This window comes from Bufo gargarizans, chromosome 11 (genome assembly GCF_014858855.1).
Source record: "Bufo gargarizans isolate SCDJY-AF-19 chromosome 11, ASM1485885v1, whole genome shotgun sequence".
NCBI classification, from domain to species: domain Eukaryota; kingdom Metazoa; phylum Chordata; class Amphibia; order Anura; family Bufonidae; genus Bufo; species Bufo gargarizans.
Genome location: NC_058090.1, coordinates 73,032,204 through 73,054,922, shown reverse-complemented (window position 1 = coordinate 73,054,922; position 22,719 = coordinate 73,032,204). Strand labels below are relative to the sequence as shown.

The following is a 22,719-nucleotide window of genomic DNA, read 5'->3' as shown; positions in this document are numbered from 1 at the left end:
TGCTATCACTTTGTTGTAAGAAATAGAAGTATAGAGTGCCTCAACGTCAGTTGACGCTACCCAAGTATCTGGTGCCAGTATAATGCCGTCCAGACGTTTAAGCAAGTCTGTTGTATCACGTAGATTCGATGGTAGAGCTAAAACAAAGGGGTGGAGTATCTGGTCAATATAAGTGCCTGCATGTTGGGTAAGGCTGCCAATCCCGGATACTATCGGTCAGCCCTTGAGGGGGTTGGTACCTTTGTGTATTTTAGGAAGGCCGTGGCCACTCTAGGATAAGGTGGTCTAAGATATTCAAATTCCCCTAGGGCCCTCTGCAACATCTGGGACAGCTCCTGTAAATAGAGAGAGGTCGGGTCAGATTTGAGTACTTTGTAGCTCTTTTTAATCGGACAAAAGTAATAACACATGTCCCTTTACTGTTAGACAGACATGACGACCATATATTCCTTGAGACACTGACTCTTTACATTCAATAAACTGTAAGGAAACTAAATATCATTCACACCTTATAGGGTTAATATCAGCAGAACTGACAGTGAAAATAACTTGGGATGGTTTCTCCTCCCTCTGCACTGGACTTTCCTCTTCTCCGGATATCTTGTATTTCTACACGCTGTGTACGGCTTTCAGGTAAGACATTCATCACTTATATACTGTATGTACAGGGTCTCTTCTGTTATGGTGGGGGGTCTCACACTGCTCCGTGATATAAGAGGGTCACAGACTTCCAGGAAGATCCAGTTCTAGGTCAGGGTCAGGGATTTACTACTGAATGAAGAAAATCCTGGGTGTGACACAGAGAACAAGCTGCGGTTATATACTGTAACTATACAGCCAGTCATATACTTGACCACATACCGTCCACACATAGGACAAGCTGCGGTTATATACTGTAACTATACAGCCAGTCATATACCTCACCACATACTGTCCACACACAGGACAAGCTGCGGTTATATACTGCAACTATACAGCCAGTCATATACCTGACTACATACTGTCCACACATAGGACAAGCTGCGGTTATATACTGTAACTATACAGCCAGTCATATACCTGACTACATACTGTCCACACACAGGACAAGCTGCGGTTATATACTGTAACTATACAGCCAGTCATATACCTGACTACATACTGTCCACACACAGGACAAGCTGCGGTTATATACTGTAACTATACAGCCAGTCATATACCTGACTACATACTGTCCACACACAGGACAAGCTGCGGTTATATACTGTAACTATACAGCCAGTCATATACCTGACCACATACTGTCCACACATAGGACAAGCTGCGGTTATATACTGTAAGTATACAGCCTGTCATATATCTGACCACATAATGTCCACACATAGGACAAGCTGTGATTATATACTGTAACTGTACAGCCAGTCATATACCTGACCACATACCGTCCACACACAGAACAAGCTGCGGATATATACTGTAACTATACAGCCTACTACAACTCCCAGCATTACCACACTGTACTAGGGCATAAGTTGCAATTACATGAAAATGGATATAATAGAACAGAACTACAACTCCCAGCATTATCAGACTGTACTAGGGCATAAGTTGCAATTACATGAAAATGGATATACAGATGTAGCAACGCTACTGCTCCCTTCACAATCGCGAAAGTGAAGAACGATAACGTAAGTAAAAATAGTAACTAAAAAATCAGAATGCAATTCATCTCTATTACCAGCAGATGGCGAATAGAACATTTTAAGATTTTAACATATCTACAGATATTTTACAATGATTATACTAACAATTTAACTATTTTAAAATCTATCATTAATCTATTTTATAAACTAATAATTAAATTATATAGATTTTATTTACCTTTCAATATATAATTATTTTATTTAAATTATTTCTGTTTAAATGCCTATTTATAACAAAGCACACAGGCTACATGCCAAAAGCCTAATATTAATAACCACTTATATAGCTCCCTGCCTACCATTTATAACTTTTTAATACCAAAACGACAAAAGACAACATAAAACAGTTCTTTTTTAACTGAAGGCTATATGCCATAAGCAAGGTGTAAGCCAATGTCCTATCTGGGAGACAGGTACCATCAGCATACCTCATAGTGGCAGCCTGAGACATGTTAAACTAGCCCTCAATCCAAAAGGAGAAAGCCAGAAAGTCTCAATATTTCTCTATTTCGGATTTCTAGGGGTCCTGTGCACCAGTCGTTACCATTAGGGTGAAAACAATAGTAATTTCAAATAACCTTTCTATAATATTTTGTCAAGTAAGCTCATTTGCATAAATATGGACAAGATATTGCAAACAGTGTTCCAGCTGATAAACCAGGCAGTGAGGTAGCAGAGCAGAGAGACGCTGCAGCAGGGAGGAGTGTAATCTGATCCTAGAGTGGAAGCCAGCCCCTCCCCGCCCACCCCGGCCTGCAACCAATCAGAGCTCAGGCAAGCAGCTTTGAGTCACACACTGTACAGGAGGAAGTCTGTACACTCATTCGATTCTTTGAGTTAGGCCTCATGCACACGACCGTTGTGTGCATCCGTGGCCGTTGTGCCATTTTCCGGTTTTTTTCACGGACCCATTGACTTTCAATGGGTCCGTGGAAAAATTGGAAAATGCACCGTTTGGCAGCCGCATCCGTGATCCGTGTTTCCTGGCCGTGAAAAAAATATGACCTGTCCTATTTTTTTCACGGCCAACGGTTCAAGTCAATGGGTCCGTGAAAAATCACGGATGCACACAAGATTGTCATCCGTGTCCGTGATCCGTGTCCGTGATCCGTTTCCTTTTTTTCCTATCATTTCAATGGCAAACTTGACTTAGATTTTTTTTTTCATTTTTCATGTCCGTGGATCCTCCAAAAAACAAGGAAGACCCACGGACGAAAAAACGGTCACGGATCACGGACCTACGAACCCCGTTTTTGCGGACCTTAAAAAAAAACGGTCGTGTGCATGAGGCCTTAAAAGAATCGTGAGTCACTCGAACAGTTGACACTGAGGCTGATGACCAGGCTGCAGCAGTGATGAGGTTAAGGGACAGGCAGCAGTCAGCAGAGAGATAAGAGAAGTGACAGGACACACAGTTTAGATTACAGGTTGAATTAACCCTTTAGGGTCAAATTGTCTTCTCAAGGAGATATATGTTAAAGGCATCCCTTCTGTCTCATTCAGTAGCTATATAACTATTGAAAGAGATGTATTTTTTTTAAATACATTTACACATTTAATCCTCCATTTTAATTATATTTACCCCAGTGTAAAATTTACCCCCCTGGATGCTTGTTTTTTTCCCCCTACAGTGGGGTAGATAATTACACATTTAGGCTCCATTCACACGTCCGCAAAAGGGTCCGCACCCGTTCCGCAATTTTGCGGAACGGGTGCGGACCCATTCATTCTCTATGGGCCCGGACGTGAAGTGGAGAGCACATTATGTTCTCTCCGCTTCCGCATTTGCGGAGCGCGGCCCTGATCTTCCGGTCCGCAGCTCGGCAAAAGATAGAACATGTCCTATTCTTGTCCGCAGACAAGAATAGGCATTTCTATAGCGGGTGCCGGCAGGGTGCGTTGCGGACCAGCAATTTGCGGGTCCGCAACACACCACGGACATGTGAATGGACCTTTACACACAGGGTTTTAAAGAATAAACTTCCTGACTCAGACCAAGAGCTGAGTCAGCAAGTGAATCAAAGCTTCCGCGCATGCGCATTGCGCAAGCTAAGCTTCAGTTCACTTGCTTCTTGTTAGCTCAGCGAATGAACCGAAGATTCGAACTTTCCATCTCTACAGGACATAAGACTATTTATCCAATAGATGGCGCTGTCCATGAGGAAAATGATAATAGTCTGCAGACTGTAGGACATAAGACTATGTATCCAATAGATGGCGCTGTTCATAAGGAAATTGATAATAGTCTGCAGACTGTAGGACATAAGACTATGTATCCAATAGATGGCGCCGTCCATGAGGCAAATAATAATAGTCTGCAGACTGTAGGACATAAGACTATGTATCCAATAGATGGCGCCGTCCATGAGGAAAATGATAATAGTCTGCAGACTGTAGGACATAAGACTATGTATCCAATAGATGGCGCTGTTCATAAGGAAATTGATAATAGTTTGCAGACTGTAGGACATAAGACTATGGATCCAATAGATGGCGCCGTCCATGTGGAAATTCATAATAGTCTGCAGACTGTAGGACATAAGACTATGGATCCAATAGATGGCGCTGTTCATAAGGAAATTGATAATAGTTTGCAGACTGTAGGACATAAGACTATGTATCCAATAGATGGCGCCGTCCATGAGGAAAATGATAATAGTCTGCAGACTGTAGGACATAAGACTATGTATCCAATAGATGGCGCTGTTCATGAGGAAATTGATAATAGTTTGCAGACTGTAGGACATAAGACTATGGATCCAATAGATGGCGCTGTTCATAAGGAAATTGATAATAGTTTGCAGACTGTAGGACATAAGACTATGGATCCAATAGATGGCGCTGTTCATAAGGAAATTGATAATAGTTTGCAGACTGTAGGACATAAGACTATGTATCCAATAGATGGCGCCGTCCATGAGGAAAATGATAATAGTCTGCAGACTGTAGGACATAAGACTATGTATCCAATAGATGGCGCTGTTCATGAGGAAATTGATAATAGTTTGCAGACTGTAGGACATAAGACTATGGATCCAATAGATGGCGCTGTTCATAAGGAAATTGATAATAGTTTGCAGACTGTAGGACATAAGACTATGGATCCAATAGATGGCGCTGTTCATAAGGAAATTGATAATAGTTTGCAGACTGTAGGACATAAGACTATGGATCCAATAGATGGCGCTGTTCATAAGGAAATTGATAATAGTTTGCAGACTGTAGGACATAAGACTATGTATCCAATAGATGGCGCCGTCCATGAGGAAAATGATAATAGTCTGCAGACTGTAGGACATAAGACTATGTATCCAATAGATGGCGCTGTTCATGAGGAAATTGATAATAGTTTGCAGACTGTAGGACATAAGACTATGTATCCAATAGATGGCGCTGTTCATAAGGAAATTGATAATAGTTTGCAGACTGTAGGACATAAGACTATGTATCCAATAGATGGCGCTGTTCATAAGGAAATTGATAATAGTTTGCAGACTGTAGGACATAAGACTATGTATCCAATAGATAGCGGTGTCCATGTGGAAATTGATAATAGTTTGCAGACTGTAGGACATAAGACTATGGATCCAATAGATGGCGCTGTCCATGAGGAAATTGATAATAGTTTGCAGACTGTAGGACATAAGACTATGTATCCAATAGATGGCGCTGTCCATGAGGAAATTGATAATAGTTTGCAGACTGTAGGACATAAGACTATGTATCCAATAGATGGCGGTGTCCATGAGGAAATTGATAATAGTCTGCAGACTGTAGGACATAAGACTATGGATCCAATAGATGGCGCCATCCATGTGGAAATTCATAATAGTCTGCAGACTGTAGGACATAAGACTATGTATCCAATAGATGGCGCTGTTCATAATGGAAAGTAGGCTAATATGCATATTTATGCAAATAAGTGTACATAACAAAACAGCATAGATGGGTTATTTAAATATATATTAGAACAATTAGAAAGCCGTAAATTTTTATACAGCCTTCCTAAGCAGTTAGAGAAGAATTAGCTACCAATAAAAAATTAAAATAAAAAATTTATTTTTTTTATTTTTATTTTTTAAATTATAATTTTGTCACCCTAATGATTAAGATTTAGGTGCATGGTCCCCCAAGCTATCCAAAAGCTCTTAGACAATTTTGAGATTTACTGACTCTCAGTTAGATGAGAGATGGTTTTAAATATCTCATAGTGCACTAGGCTGCCATTGTAAGGTATCCCAGTTACCTGTTCTATGAATAGGTCCTGACTTGCATTATACCTGGCTTTTGGCATATAGCTTGTGTGTTTATTTGTTTTGTGAGTTAATAATGTTTTTACATAAAACAATTTGAAAGTATAAAATAATAGTATTTAACTCTTACAAAATCCTTTAAGATATAATTTAATGTATTAAAACGAGGTAGATATAATCTGGTTAAAACAGTTACTGTGGTTTTAATTAAGATTGGATAATGCTGCCATCTACTGGCTTTGTTATGAATTGCAGGTTAGAATCGCGATTCGTTTATTTTCTTATGAGAAAAAAGGGATCGCTAACGTTGCTACATCTGTAATAGGACAGAACTACAACTCCTAGTATTTCTAGGATGTTATATGGACTATCCCAGAACACCACTAACCTCACCTCCAGGCACCACACACAAGCTCCGGCTTTTCACAGTCACATCACACAGGTTTCCCCAGTTGTCTGCACTGGTCACATGATGAGGACATCATCAAAGGTCCTTCAGACTTCTCTGCTCTGCTATGCCTTGGCTTCCCGAGTCTACTCTCACAGGTAGCTACATAAGTGGGTTGTGTCGCTTCAGCTTCCGACCCTTCTATTCAAAGGTCACGTGACAAGAGAATGTCATGTGACCCAGTGACTTTAGAAGGTCCGTTTCCTGCATGGAGTTTAGCCGCTACCTATATAAGGGTAATTAGTAGTGTGCCCTAACCTCCTCTGCGGGCCCCCTTCCCACAGGGGCCCCATAGTAGCTGGCTGGTCTACCTCTATTGCAGGTGCACCACTGCTGCTGATGTACTGACCTGAGGAAGGGGTCACTCCAACCCCGAAACACATTGTTGATCATGAATAGAGTCGAGTTCTTCTTCACTCAAGGTATCCCTGACTCTTCGTTGCCGCGCCGCCGATAAACTCCTTTATTTTTCTTCTTCTCTGGTTGATCACCGGACCCTGAGTACCGTAGGAGGGTGCACAGCAGCAGGTGTCTACCACGCTACGAGTGGTCTGAGTTGTGCACTAGTGGTGATCGCAAATATTCTAATCGCAAATTTTTATCGCGAATATTGGCACTTCGAGAATTTGCGAAGATCTAGAATATAGTGCTATATCTTCGTAATCGCGAATATTCTACATTATTTTTCATCAGTACCCTCACTGCTTCTTGCTTGTGGGCCAATGAGAAGGCTCAATTCACTGAAAAAATGCACCAAAATGATACGCAACTGACAATACTAGCCAATTCCTCAAGCCAATATCTTCCAGTCAGTAACATATCGGAGCCCCTCATGCACCACGTCACGGAGTCTCAGCACGCATGGGTTCCTACCACTAAACAGCCCGTGGTGTGTGAACAGGGTCTGAACATTTTTTTGCTGGGGAATTGCCGTTGTCTGCGGACCGCATGCGGAGTAATATAGAAATATAGACACGAGGAATATATAGGAATATAGGTTATATCCTGATATAGTGTAGCTGGAGATCACGAATTCTAGAATTTGCTAATTTATGGGAAATACTGTATTAGGCCAAAAATTCTCAAAATATCGCAAAAATGAATATTGCCTATGCTGCTGCTCATCACTATTGTTCACTCAGCACAACAGCACCAGGTGCCCTTCTCTCTGTCAATCCCTGATTCTCTGATCCTACACACCGGCTCTCCTCTGCTCTCTCGATTTAACACTAAACCTCATCAGCCACATGAATGTGAAGATACAAACCTTACATTAGAATGTGGGGAGGAAAATCTGCCGCTGCTTAAGGGGTTAAAGAAAATTCAGGATTTTAATTTTTTTCCCTCCTAAATGTAATAAAGGTTTTTTATGTTGCAGGAGATTTTGATATCGTCCCAGGTCCAGGATGAGCATTATAACCCCCAGCGATGGTAGGGATTCCTCCTTTTTTCTCTTATTACTGGATGCAGTGACTGATCTACGACATCTGTAGGATTCTCACCTTCCAATGTCCTGATGAGGAACAGACTTAATAGGAAATGGGGTCACACAGCAGATATATACTGTGATATGGCTGCTGCAGGGCCGGACAGCGATTAAAGAGGTTGTCTGCGATTTTGACATTAATGTCCTCTCCAGAATAGCTCATCAGTATCAGACCAGTCCGGGTCCCTCTCTCAGCACCCCGCCGATCAGCTGTGAAGAGACCACGGTGCTCCGGTGAGTCCCGCAGCCTCTTCCTAATTTAGTGATGTCACATTCATTGGTCACATGCATTGGGCTCAGCTCAGTGCCGTTCAAGTGAATAGGGCTGAAATGCAATACCAAGCACAGCCAGTACACAATCGAAGGCGCTGTGCTTAGTAAGCTGCGACAACGCTACAGCGCTCAATGGGGTATCTTCTTCTCCTCAAACAGCTGATCGGTGGGGGCACCAGGAGTCAGACCCCGCCATACTGATACTATTGACCTATACTGAGGATAGGTCGTCAATATAAAACACCCGGAGTTCCCTTTAAAAAGCATCCCTGGCACCCAAACACCACTACTCCTCATACAATACAGCCCCCCTCTCTACTCCCTTAAAGGGGTTGTCCCATCTCACCGTTCCATAGCGAGATCTGACTAGGTGAAGGCCCCCAGTGGCCAAGGTCACGGAAACAGCTAACAGGCTGACACACGACTGGTTCTGTGACTCCCATTGTAATGAATGGGAGCTATGCAAACCGTGTAGTAGAAGAAGCTCCGCTGCTTCCGTAAAACCAAACGATTAACACAAGAGGGAAAATAAAAAGTGAAACATAGAAAGATCTAATCACACTGTGAAGGAAAGAAAGTACTTCCCCACTTGGACCACGTACCACAGTGCAGCACAAAACCCTTTCCTCAATAGTGACAAACAGATCCCTCAGTGCAGCAACATTATCCCTTCCCTACCTATCCTGCCATGGCAGCAGCATTGTCCCCCACTGGCAGTAGCATTCTTCCTATTCCCACCCCTCCCCCTCTAGCTGCAGCATTGTACCCTCTTCCACTCCTTTCCCACTGGCAGCAGCATTCTCCCACCCCACCCCACTAGCTGCAGCATGGTCTTCCTTCCCACCCCACCCCCACTGGTAGCAGCATTGTCTTCCCACTGGTATCAGGATATTACCATCATACTGTGCCCTTATTGCAGTGTATCATATGGTGTGTCGCAATGTTCTCATACAGAGGGTGAGCTAAATGTTGATGTAGAAATTATAATTTACATCTCTTTCATTGAGGAAACTTCTTTGTATATTATCCATAGTATTTAAATTGCTTAAATGTTTGGTAAAATATAGACAAGTGGGTTCACTACAGATTTCTAATGCAGTGTGTGAACGTACCGTCAACCACCTAAGGGTCCATGCACCCAAGTGCAAGTGAGTGCACCAAAAAACGCAATTTATAGCAGCAGTTTTTGGTGTGAAATTGATGCAGTTTTGCCACAGATCTCACCCTAATTTGGAAAAGGGTGAAATCCTCAGCTAAAGCCACAAACATAATTGACATGCTGAGGATTGGAAAGTCATCACCGCAGTTCAATTTCCACAAGTGTCCATGAGACTTGTCTATTCTCATACACTGTGCTGGCACTGTAGTACACTGCGGTTTTTCCGCACGTATCCCACATTGTGTACAGGCACTCTAATGAGTACTCTGATGAGTACAGGCTGTGCACGCCCTGTCCTGTAAACGTATGGCGCAGGAGCTGGGCCCGTGTTAATGCTGCAGCATCTACGTGGTTAGAGAGAGGACAGGAGCCCCCAGTGATGCAATTGTGGGGCAGCCAAGAGCCTAATAATGGCCCCTGGACCTGACATGTTCAGATGACTATTAGGCCCTGCATTTGGAAGGGCTGAATAGGCATTTTGTCAGTTTTACAATCACTGAAATAATACACAGCAGTTTAGTGTGTAAAAAAAAAAAAAGTACTAAAGAGGCTCTGTCACCAGGATCAACCCTATAAAACCAGACATACTGCCTAGTGGGCCTCATCATGCTGATTAAAACGATACCTTTCTTTTGTCTGTAGGATAAACAGCTGCAGAGAGATCTGTGTTTTTATTCATTTGGAAATGAGAAGTTGGCGCAGGAGGCAGGGTAAATCCTTTGAGCACTGCTATGGAACACCCCCTGCGCTCTGCACACTGCCCTTCCCCTTGATTGACAGGGCTAGACATGCTGAGGGCAGCAGTGCTCAAAGCGTTCTCCAACTTCTCATTTGCATATGAATAAAGCACAGATTTCTCTGCAGCTGTTTATCATACAGAAAAAAGAAAGGTATCGTTTTAATCAGCATGATGAGCCCTACCAGGCAGTAGGTCTAATTTAATAGGGTTGTTCATGGTGACAGAGCCTCTTAAAAGAAAAAAGAAAAATCAATTATTCTCTTGTTTATTAATGTATAAAGGTAAAAAAAAATTATAATAAAAAGCCTATAGATAATTTTTATCACCACATACGTAACGACCCAAAATATAAAATCATCAAATTTTTTATCCCATCCGGTAAACTGCATAAAAATGCTAAAATTGCATGGTTTTGTTCATTCTACTTTTCTATTATCAAAGTTGTACATACCCCAGAATGGCCACAATAAAAATCCCCCAAAAAACAAGCCTCATACATGTCAGTCAGTGGAAAAATAAAAATGTTCTGGGTAAAGGGACACACTAAATACATTTTTTCAAGAAAAATAATTTTTGCTGTATTAAAGTAGAAATACTGAGTTTATATAAATCGCCATAAACTCAGAACCCCAAAACTGTGGTGGAATCACAGTTTTTTTTTCTTGTCATACCCCCCAAAAATTTTTACATTTATGCAGTACATTAGATGTACCCCAAAATGATACCATTAAAAAATACGACTCATCTTGCAGACAACAAGCCCTCACACGGGTATGTGGATGGAAGAGCAAAAACGTTATGGCTTTTGAAATGTGGAGATGAAAAAGTGAAATAAAGTCACCAAGGATTGACTACCAAATTAGACGGCGTCCTTAAAGGGAGTGTGTCCTCAGAAAACGACCTGTTGTCTCATTCAAGTTTTTATGTTAAACGTATTTTTTAAAATTTCTGGTGATTTTTTTTATTTTCTGGACATGCTTTGTGACCTGTGCAGAGGTCAGGAGGAAGAAGATAAGATGTATCCACTATCTGTAGAGAAAATGGTGGATCCTGTGTAATCTATGCAGAGGTGATACCTATCATTGTCATCCTGCCTGTGATGATAATGAGATGGCTCCAGAAAAGTTACCTGTCCAATAGCATACAGCAAGAGTGACATGAAACTAACCACATCTTCAGGCACAGTCACAGTATAGTGGTAAATAAATATACATGAGGCAGAGGTACAAATTATGGCAGAGGTGTACCCACCAAACCAGATGCTGGGAGCCCAATTTAGTATTGACAGAACCGCTGACCGACTCCCTCTGAGGGCAGTGTATTATTGAGACTGGTTCTCTCTTGAATAAGGGGAGCGTTCCCCTTGACATCTGCCATGTATCTACATGTATAGAAATACTGAAATCAATGTAAAGATGTCTCCTGTGAATGTGTCCTGCAGTGATTGTGCTGGTGAATTACAGGGGGTTGTGGATTTCTCATTAGTGGAAACCTGTAAAATGCTCCAGGACAGGAATATTCCACATAAACTGCCATCAGTCTCCTCCATGTTCTAGACGACTTCATTCTTGTGTCCCCTCCGTTTCCTAGATGATGAGACCCGGCAGTTCTACCAGCAGCTCCGTCAGTATGAAGATCACTTCCTGAGGATGACGTATGAATATTTCCAGGATGATCTGCTCCACATCGTGGAGAACATGAGTTTTCCACCACTTCTGCATGAGCTACATTCCCTAAAGCTCCTTAATACTGAGGTGAGAGGACATGAGCCGCCAGTGTTGTATATAAATGCCCCAAGTGATATCATATGTTACAGGCACAGTTGACGTCATTTTTATGGTGGTGGTGGATGCCTGCCACCGCTCCGCTCCCTCTGATCGGCATGGCTATCGCTGTGGTCACCTGCCTTCTAGCTCCTGGATGCCAGAGGTCTGGACTCACAAACATTTCTCTCCTCCTGCTCTGAGGACTCCAACTTCTGGAGTACTTCTTCTCTTTACTCCATCCAGGCTGCAGCCTGAATTTCTATGGCCATGCTTCTCCATACCTGAAGGGGCACTTGCACCATGCACGTATATCATCTACTCCAACTTATGGCAGACCTCCCTAGGGTATTTAAGGAGCCTTCTAACAGGAGAGAGCCTCTGAACAATGGTTTCTGGTGACTAGATTCCTGCAAAGACGCGCTATAGTCTGTCTATTTACCTGTGTACTGACTTCTGCCTCTTTTTCCAGATTTGACCCTTTACTGCCTGACCTCCAAATGCACTCTATACTGACCCTGAGCTGCCTTTCCTGACCTGGTACTGTTTAATAGATTACATGAATTCTGCCTGCCCTGACCTTGGCCTTCCCCAATCACAGCCTTTTTTTTCTCTTTATTGTTTTTCTGAACCAAAAATGTGAATTCCATTACAAATAATTAAAAAGATAAATACAAATAGTCGTGCACCAATTCACATATTTGACCCCATTATACCCACCCCCCACCCCTTCATTTCCCGCTGCGGGATCCAACTGTCACCTATTGCTGCTCGTGGTCATCCCCCGATTACAGCCTTGCCTGATCGCTCAGTGCTCTGCCTCAGCATCTCTTGACCCCTGTGTCAGCAATCACTTGAACAGAGACTACTCCAGGTTGTAGTGGCCTGGTGGTTCCCCTGTATAGGGGTTAAAGGGTGAAGACCAGGTGGCTGCTTATATAACACCATTAGGAGTTACCCCAAGACAAATCTGTTGAAGTGACACAGCATATCGACATCCCCTGCGCAATATTCATGTCACCATCCTGCTGTCTACAAGAGGCTGAATGACAATTGTGCTTCATATGTCAGAGGAAGATGTTGGACAACTTCCAGTGTAATAATAGACAGCAGCTCATATCTGATGGAGGACCCCCCAGAAGTGTATAATCCAGTATTGTGGAGGATTTATCCCCTCCCCCGCACACGTACATTAGGGGTCACTACATCCTGGAAATAATCTGATTGTTACTTGTGGATTCAGGAAGGATTTTCTCCACAACTATTCCATAGATTTCTCTTTCTCTGGACAACACATTATAGAGAGGACAGACATGTAATATCTGCAGTGTGTTAACCCTTTGTGTTATGTGTCTGTGTATAACGCACCGTATGTCTGATCTTTTTTGTATTCTAGAAATACCGGAGTCTAGAACATGATAGAAAAATATTCGCCCGGACTTTACTACAGGATATATATAACCTAGGAAGAGAAGCTGTGATAGGATTGTGGGTCAGTCTGTATGCATTACAGCGACATCATGGATCTCCCGGCCTAAACGCTGTACTGGATGAACTCCGTTATAGAGGTAACATTGTGTATGAGATGTGTCACCCATGAAATAGAGGTCTTCATGACTTACATTGTCCACAGTAATAAAGATCTCACTCTGGATTTATTAGGGATCTGAAATAATTTGGCAGTCTAGTCTCAGGTTTGAAGTTTAGGTCTTGCCTGTGGCCGGAATTGATTTGGGTCTGGCATAGGATTTGATGCCAAAACGAGTCACAGGTGATATTAAAAAATAGCCCAAAAGTTACTCAATGTGAACATGACAAACATATATAAATGATAGCAGCAATTGCTGATGAGGCTTCAGGGCCCCTCATGTAATAACCACCACATACAGTGACCATCACAGTGTCCTCATAGTGACCACCACAATGCCCCTATATACTTTATTACATACAAACAATCTGTCTGCACTCACTGCTGCAAAACAGACCTACTTCACATCATATCTTCTCTGTCTCACAACCCTAAACAACTTTTTAAAACTTGTGACTCTCTTCTCCGTTCCCCAGTGCCTCCACCCTCACCCCTCATCTCAGCTGAGGACTATGCCACAGACTTTAGAGAAAAGATTGACATCAGAGAAAACTCCAGCCTACAGTCCCCACAGTCCCTCTACACAACTACTCATTCCTCTTCCCCCCCAAACCTGCTTCTCAAGCAGTAAAGTAAAGCCTTTCCAGCCTACTTTCCAGATCACATCTCACAGCAGCATGCCGGCAGCATGCACAGGGTCACGTCACTATGGCCAGCATATGCGATGTCTGAATAGTTCAGCCGACATTGCACACGCCAGCCAGCCCCATAATCTCATTTGTGTGGAACTTCACACTTGGAAGTGTCAAACTCACTCGGGCAGCCTAGAGGCGGACCGGCAGCGAGCTGAGAGATCTCACTCACCCAAGGGGCCGAGCCCCACCCATAGTAAGTCCAGTCAGTGTAGCACAGCAGGGCTGGCAGGCAGACACTGAGTCACTCAGTAAATGTCACGGGTGGTGTAACAGAAAACAAGAAGTTACAAATAAGGATCCGACTGGCTTGATCCAAAACTAAGGAACAAAAGGGTGAGCCCTATTAAAGCCCTGAAGCTCTCCCTGTCTTCTCAGCCCATGCAAAGATCTCAATGATAGAAAGTTGCATGTCCACGTACCTAGACTGAAAGACACCTGAAAACCCTATAATAGTGAGGGGACACGACCACCAGCTCCCTGCACTTAATACGGAGGGAGTCAGGGTCACCTAGAATCAAGCCAACGGGAAAACAACAAATACAGAAATAGACTTATCTGAAGAACCAGCTGTAGCAACTTCAAGCAGAGAACACAATCCAGGAAGTAGTATAAACCGCAAAGTGAGGCAGTATGAGAGGAGATATATAGGGAGGCAATCACTGCTAATAGATGACAGCTGGGAGAGGGAGGAGAGATGTCAAAGCGAAAGCAAAACAAAAGAACATCATGCAGGAGGTACTGAAGAACGTCTATCAGAACTTCTCAGAGATCTGGCGGTGACAGTAAATCCCTGACACTGCGCCCACCACACGGCTTTAACCACCACCCACCTCCACACACCCTTATAGCCCAAGAAGTGTCGGACAGTCGGGATTGAGCAGCGCAGCAGCCGGGATCTTTGACAGCCAGCGGTATGTTAATTGGCGCTGGTTGCAAACTTTTATAAGAATAGGTGTGCTCCACCGGCCCACCGGGAAGTTTCCAGATACAATACATTGCCAATCCGCCCCTGCCGTCGACCACTCCCTTCTCTTACGAGCTCTTTCATCTCTTGGCATCACAGACCTGGCCCTCTCCTGGATCACATTATACCTCACATACTGGACATTTAGTGTCTCCCACTTGCACACCACCTCCTCATCTCGTCCCCACTCTGTTGGTGTCCCTCAAGGCTCTGTATTAGGACCCCTGCTCTTCTCAATCTACACCTTCGGCCAGGGACAGCTCATGGAGTCCCATGGATTTCAGTATCATTTTTATGCTACACACATTTACCTCTCTTTTACAGACATCGCCACCTTACTATCAAGAATCACACAATGCCTATCTTCTATATCTTCTTTCTGCTCTCGCTTTCTAAAATTAACATGGATAAAACAGAATTTATCATCTTTCCCCCATCTCACTCAACCCCCCAATGGCCACACACACTCCTCAGTCAACCAAGTCCTTCAAGCCGCACATCCAAGCCCATTACCAGCCAGCACATCACCTGCCACCTCCAACTCAAACATATCTCTTGAATTAGCACATTCCTCAACGATGAGTCTGCAAAAATGTTTGTACATGCCCTCATCATCTCCCACCTAGAATAGTGTATCACACTCCTCTGTGGCCTTCCATCTAGGACCCTCACACCCCTCCAATATATTCTCAACTCTGCTGCCGGCTAATCCACCTCTCCCCATTACTACTTTGCCATTCCCTTCTGACCCCCCATTGCCCAGCGAATAGTTTAAAATTTTAACAAGTAGACAATAGGCCGTCCACAACCTGTCCCCTCCATACATATCTGAGCTACTTTCCCGATACATCCCCACACGTAATCCCCGATCCTCACAAGACCTCCTTCTCTCCTCTTATCACCTCTTCCCACAATCGCTGCTAAGATTTCTCCCGTGCATCCCCTATACTCTGAAACATTCTACCCCAACATATCAGACTCTCACCTCCAGTGGAAACTTTCAAAAGAAACCTGAAAACCCACCTCTTCAGACAAGCCTACAACCTACTGTAACCCTGCTGCCATTATACCGCTTTGACCAACTTTACTCTCACCTACTGTGTCCTTCTCCCATACAGTACCTTGATGGTAAGCCCTCACAGGCAGGGTCCTCTCTCCTTCTGTAACAGTCTGTAACTCGTCTTGTTCATGGTTATTGCAATTGTTTTCTATTATGTATTGTATATCCCTTATCATATCTGCAGCGCCATGGAATAAATGGAGCTATAATAATAATACTACAGCACGCTCATACTAACGACCATAGTGCCCCTTCATACAGTATCCATCACAATGCCAGGACATGCAATGACCACCACAAGGTGACCATACACAGTGACTAGCACAGTGTGGGGCACATGGACACTATTTCACAGCTGTACATTTAGGACCATTAGACCTCGTCCGGTCCTGTATAATGTGATATTTCCTGTACATTATATGTGTACAGTACATCCAGCACTGATGACGTCTGTATCATTTCTTATTAGGTGACACTCTGGTGCAGCAAATCCTGCTGGATGAACATGGCCACCAACTGTCCCCACAACTCAAAGGTAAGTGAGATTTATAGACAGTCAGGTCCATAAATATTGGGACATCAACACAATTCTAACATTTTTGGCTCTATACACCATCACAATGGATTTGAAATGAAACAAATAAGATGTGCTTTACCTGCAGACTGTCAGCTCTAATTTGAGCGTATTTACAATCAAATCAACGGTGTAGGAATTACAACAGTTTGCATCTGTGCCTCCCACTTGTTAAGGGACAATTGGCTTCTCAGCTGTTCCATGGCCAGGTGTGTGTTATTTCCTCATTATACCAATTACAATGAGCAGATAAAAGGTCCAGAGGTCATTTCCAGTCTGCTATTTGCATTTGGAATCTGTTGCTGTCAACTCTCAAGATGAGATCCAAAGAGCTGTCACTATCAGTGAAGCAAGCCATCATTAGGCTGAAAAAACATAACAAACCCATCAGAGAGATAGCAAAAACATTAGGTGTGGCCAAAACAACAGTTTGGAACATTCTTAAAAAGAAGGAACGCACCCGTGAGCTCAGCAACACCGGAAGACCACAGAAGACCAGGGAAAACAACTAGACTTCTTTCCCTGGTGAAGAAAACACACTTGACAACAGTTGGCCAGATCAAGAACACTCTCCAGGAGGTACAGTTGTGTCATCGCTAGCGCTCCCTCTTTTCGCATATCGTTACTGCCGAAGCGCGAGTTCTCATCCTTCGCTATGAATGAAACGAACACTGTACCTACAATACACAACAAAGCCAGCAGATGGCAGTGTTAACCTTCGCTCTCACACTCCTTCATCCAGCATAGGGCTGCTTCCCCAGGCTGTCAATCCAAGTCACCTCCCCCTCCTAACCCTACTATCCACAGCAAAGACAAAGGCTTATATACTACAAGCACATACTGCTACGCAGTATCCGGCTCCACGTCTCGCTCTGCCGATTCGGCTGTGTGCAGAGCAGTAGTTATGATTGCGATATTATGTCCCAGCTGTATATTCAGGTTGTTACACCAGGGGGGGGGGGGGGGAGAGAGCTAGGACATAATATCGCTATCATAACTACTGCTCTGCACGCAGCCAAATCGGCAGAGTGAGACAAAAATTTGCATAGAAAGATAGCCTAATCCCTAATTAAATAAATAAAAATACATACAGTACAAATATATATTACTGTATATGGTGTTACTTTACTTTATGAATATAAATGAATAATTTGTATACATGCATGTATGTGTATATATATGTGCGTGTATATAAATATATATTATAATTATTATTATTTATATTATAATATAACTTGCATTGCTAGTTATCAATAATATCAGCATTTACATTTCTATGCAGTCACGCATTGCGATTGGTAGTGGAACTATGTATATACACAATATACTGCTGAACTGGATATAAATATAACATAAAAAAACTTCTGAGGACTTAAGCTTATATTAGCAAATCGAATGTATATCAAATGAACTTTACTGAGGCTCTGAATAGGGTTGCATCCCCCCCTTACAGGCTGTCTGTGAATTAGATCGCACGCTATCTCTCTACACACTGATGCCCTGCCCTCCTATTCACTGAAAGCACGTAGACCAGGGGTAGGCAACCTCCGGCACTCCAGGTGTTGGGAAACTACAACTTCCAGCATGCATACTTACTCTGTTCTTCTCCGAACCCCCATAGAAATGAATGGAGCATGCTGGGAATTGTAGTTTCACAGCAGCTGGAGTGCCGAAGGTTGCTGACCGCTGCCGTAGAAAAAGGAACTCCCTGTTTGGGGGAAGGGGGGTATTGTCTGCAGGCTGAAAGTGCAGGTTATTTTCTGTCTGGAGACCCTTTCACTGCGCTTCTGGTGGAGTACGTGTTTATTAACTAAAATCAGGACAATAGCTAAAATAATGACCAGCAATAAAAAATAGCAATACATATAAAATAGTAATAGATCCAGGAGCATACACAAACAAATAAATTAATATCCCATAAATACTGTAGGTCCTTCACTAACTGCCTGCTGTCTCTGTTATATGGCAAATTCCATTAAAAGATCGAAGCGCTGACATTGATAGTTACTTACCAACTACTGCCACCTAGGGCCAGATTTATCATGACTCTGACAGCTCACTCCACTATCACATATGGCTAAAGTCAGTTTTAGCCAAGTCAGATTTATGATCGGCCCTTTAAGACTGTAATAAATGTGGTTTGACGGTAGCAGTTTGTCCGTCAGTAAGCAGCTTTTACGAAAGTCGCACGTCTTTATGAAAAAGTCGCATGTTCTATTAAAAAGTCTCATAAGATAAGCATGGTCCTCACTGGAGTGAAATTGCGCAATTTTTTGCGACTTTTTTGCGACTTTTTAAATAGTCTCAATAGTAAATCTGTCTAGAGATTAATTTACATAAGAAAACACGCCCACTTTCAGAAAACTGGCGAGCATAGTGCAGAGCAGAAAAAAGTCGCAAATTTTTGCGCAGTTTTAGTGATTGCGCAAAAATTTGCGACTTTTTCACTCCATTATTCTGATTTGAGCTAATGATAAATCTGGCCCCTTGTCTATACTGCAACAAATTGCTGTGAACTTTGATACATATATTCTCTATTCTCCTATTCTATGCTGCTACAATTATATTAGAGTATGGAAGTGAACCGAACTTGTCTTATTCCCCTCTGTGATTTGGAACACTGTCTAACTCAGGTGCTGCCACATAAACTATGATATTTATGGGATATTAATTTACTTGTTTGTGTATGCTCCTGGAACTATCACTATTTTATATGCATTGCTATTTTTTATTCATTGCTATTTTTTATTGCTGGCCCTTATTTTGGCTACAATATTGATTTATTATATATAAATATATTATATATATATATATATATATATATATATATATATATAATTAGTGTAATATTGTATAATTATTTTTTAATACAGAGGTTATCTATCTTTCTATCTATATCTATATATGTCCATTATACTGTACAATACATTATATCAAAATCACCATACCTCATATGGATCATGGAATAAATAATTATACAATATTACACTAATTATACTATATGTAAATTTATATATATAATATAAATACTGTATTAACATTCAGCCACTATAGGAACATAGCTAATAAATACATTCTGTATCCACTACTTCAGAGAAAAACAAATAATAAATAAAAATAAATATGGAAAACTCCATCAAGATACAAAACAATATACACTTAAAGGATAAAAAAAAAACAGATGAATGCAATAATATTGATTGTGTATCTGACATACTTGAAGCAAACTATCTTATTACTTGAAATTGGGACATTCTCTAATAACTTTCTTATCCCCTAAACACTGAAGGTATTTACATGCAAATCGCGATTCATACGCTAATGCCGCCCTTCATTAAGGTTGCAAGTACATACAAAAGGATCGACTAATGGTGCACATTGCAGTATTATACCTCAGTATCGCTGACTACACTGCCTGCGCCTGACTGGAAGCAAACTATCTTATTACTTGAAATTGGGACATTCTCTAATAACTTTCCTACCCCCCACTCTCAGTATGGCTACAATAGGATCTAAGGGCTGGAGGGGTTAAAAAAAATAAAAAATAATAATAAACTACTGTACAATGGACTAACTGTACATTCATATATTTATGTATCGATCACAATTATGATTCAGTACATCTAGAATAGTTGACTATATAGTTGCATATGCAGCTCTATAATATATCTGTATACACCGCTCCATTATGTCTTTACATCTGTGATACAAGTGGATTCGTTTTGGATAACACCTGGTGATACATTGTACCGGATTTTGTGCGGTCTACTGCATACAGATATATAATAGAGCGGGGTGTACAGATATATAACGAAGTGTTGTATACAGATATATAATGTAGTGGATACAGAGTGTATTTATTAGCTATGTTCCTATAGTGGCTGAATGTTAATACAGTATCGAAAACAACATGTACAGTATGGATACATTTGTATTTAGCAAAGCCTTTTGAACATTTCCTCCTTGAGGGCAGCCCCCCCCCCCCTTCTGCCAGGACAATCCCCACACCTATTCTTGCTATTCTTAATGTTGGATCTCTTTATCCACAATTGCGCAATGGAAACCTAATATGAATTTGATGTTAACACTGACACCATTAAAACAAATAATATTGTTACATGAAAAACAAAAATAAATAAATTAATACAGCTCCAGCGCTGGGTAAGTTTTAAAATACACCAAAAGTTTACAGGCAAAAATAGACCAATATATACAGCGTTGCTGCTATATTGATTTATCATATATAAATATATTTTATATATTTATATTATAGATACATTTACATATAGTATAATTAGTCTAATATTGTATAATAATTTTTAATACAGAGGTTATCTACCTTTCTATCTATCTATATCTATATTTGTGATCGGATCGGCTAGCAGATAATGAGCCCTAACCTTAGCAGTGGGGGTGTGGCGGAACTGCTTATGTGAGGATAGCCTAAAGAGGGCCACCTTGGAAGGAGGATATGTGAGTTGAGGGCTGTGGGTGGGAGGGTGAGCTGAGCTGAAGACCGCGTCGTCTAGGAGCTCACTGCTCCCACCTTTTGTAGCTGCTGCTGGCGCCTCCCCTCACACAAATGCGGCGTCTGCCGCGCCTATACTTGTGATCGGATCGGCTAGCAGATAATGAGCCCTAACCTTAGCAGTGGGGGTGTGGCGGAACTGCTTATGTGAGGATAGCCTAAAGGGGCCAAAAATGACGCGTGAGACCCGGATGGTACAAAGGACTCATGTTACAGACTTACAGTAATAACTTCTGGAAAGCACAAGACATTTCGGAGCGTGGATTAGGAATGTACCTGGTATAGCATGAGGACTGCCAACGACCTAGTTTCTTTACTGATGTGCGCCGGGGTGCCGCGCCTATCCTAAATGAATGCCCCGTGATTGACCGCGGATTTACCTTCAGCTTGGAGAGGAGGATCCGTACATGCTTTAGGAAAACTTGAATACTGAGGGGAACGGAGCCAAGAGCTAGTAGGGGAGATCGAGCCGGGGCCTGTACGATGGTGTCAGACCATTCCCGTAGGATCGCTACCGGGCACCAGGCATTCCCGGTGGGGAAATATCTCACTTGTACGGTTTCCCCCGGCCGTGCCGTCTTCGAATGCTGTAGGGAGAGTGAGAATGAGGAACCCACCTGAACGAGATGTCCCTTCTGGAGGTAACCAGGGGAGGAGCCTGAGCATGTGAATTCGCCTGGGTGTAGGAAACCGTAGAAGCTGAGATATATCGCTGTCTTGATGAGTAGACTGGTATGGTGTCCGAAAGGCTCGTTGTCTAGCATGTGAGACAGGGATTTGAACATTTCCCCTGTGATGGGTTCCCGTGACGCCTTGGGTCTAACCGTTGTACATAGAATCCCCTTTAGGATGGCTTTGATGGGGTGTGCCAAAAATAACGATGGTCTGTCGGGGTACATGCTGTACCAGAAATGCTGGATGCCGGTTAAGTATAATTTGATTGTGCTATGGGACAGTTTTAGAGTCTTGTGGCAGTATGCTATGAATGCTAGGATGTAAGACACATGGTCTAGGTGAGATTGTGGAAATAGGCGTTTGAACGTGATAAAATGTCCCCAGGCCGTGTTGTAATTCCTCTGCGTGTTTTTTGGACAGGGACTGATTAATGAGTGACCTAGCCACTTCCAAGTGGTGCCTCAATCCATGTGGAGGAGGTTGTAAGCTGGTGTTGGAGTCCGGCATGGGTCTGCGTCTGGAGAAACCTGGAAGAAAGACTGCATGTTAAGTCTTGACAAGGCATCTGCGGCCAAATTTGCCTTCCCGGCAATGTGCGCGACTTCATAGTTAAAATGATGTTGTAATGCCAACCACACGAACCGCCTTAGGAACGCCATGACCTGCCCGGATGCTGATTTCCCTTTGTTGACCTGATCGACCACTACCATGTTATCGGAAATGAATAGTACCGTGTTGTTGGACCAATGACTACCCCAGGCTTGCACTGCTGCGACTATGGGGTAAATCTCGAATAGAGGCGATGACCCTGAAAACCCCGGGATGCAGGATA

General features: G+C 42.5%; 1 protein-coding gene and 1 long non-coding RNA gene across 2 annotated transcripts in view; both read left to right on the top strand.

Annotated features, from left to right (window-relative positions):
• The first annotated feature begins 581 nt into the window (after positions 1–581).
• LOC122922216 lies at positions 582–11,761 on the top strand. Its single transcript, XR_006387110.1, has 3 exons — positions 582–633; positions 7,762–7,814; positions 11,631–11,761. It is a non-coding gene; the product is annotated as an uncharacterized LOC122922216 (long non-coding RNA).
• A 345-nt stretch (positions 11,762–12,106) lies between these two features.
• Positions 12,107–22,719, top strand: part of LOC122921297 (NACHT, LRR and PYD domains-containing protein 12-like) — a 28,225-nt gene continuing 17,612 nt past the window's right edge. Inside the window, exons 1-3 of the mRNA XM_044271276.1 lie at positions 12,107–12,151; positions 13,200–13,371; positions 16,580–16,645. Of these exons, the coding sequence (XP_044127211.1) occupies positions 12,107–12,151; positions 13,200–13,371; positions 16,580–16,645 (283 nt within the window). The remainder of the gene's footprint in view (positions 12,152–13,199; positions 13,372–16,579; positions 16,646–22,719) is intronic.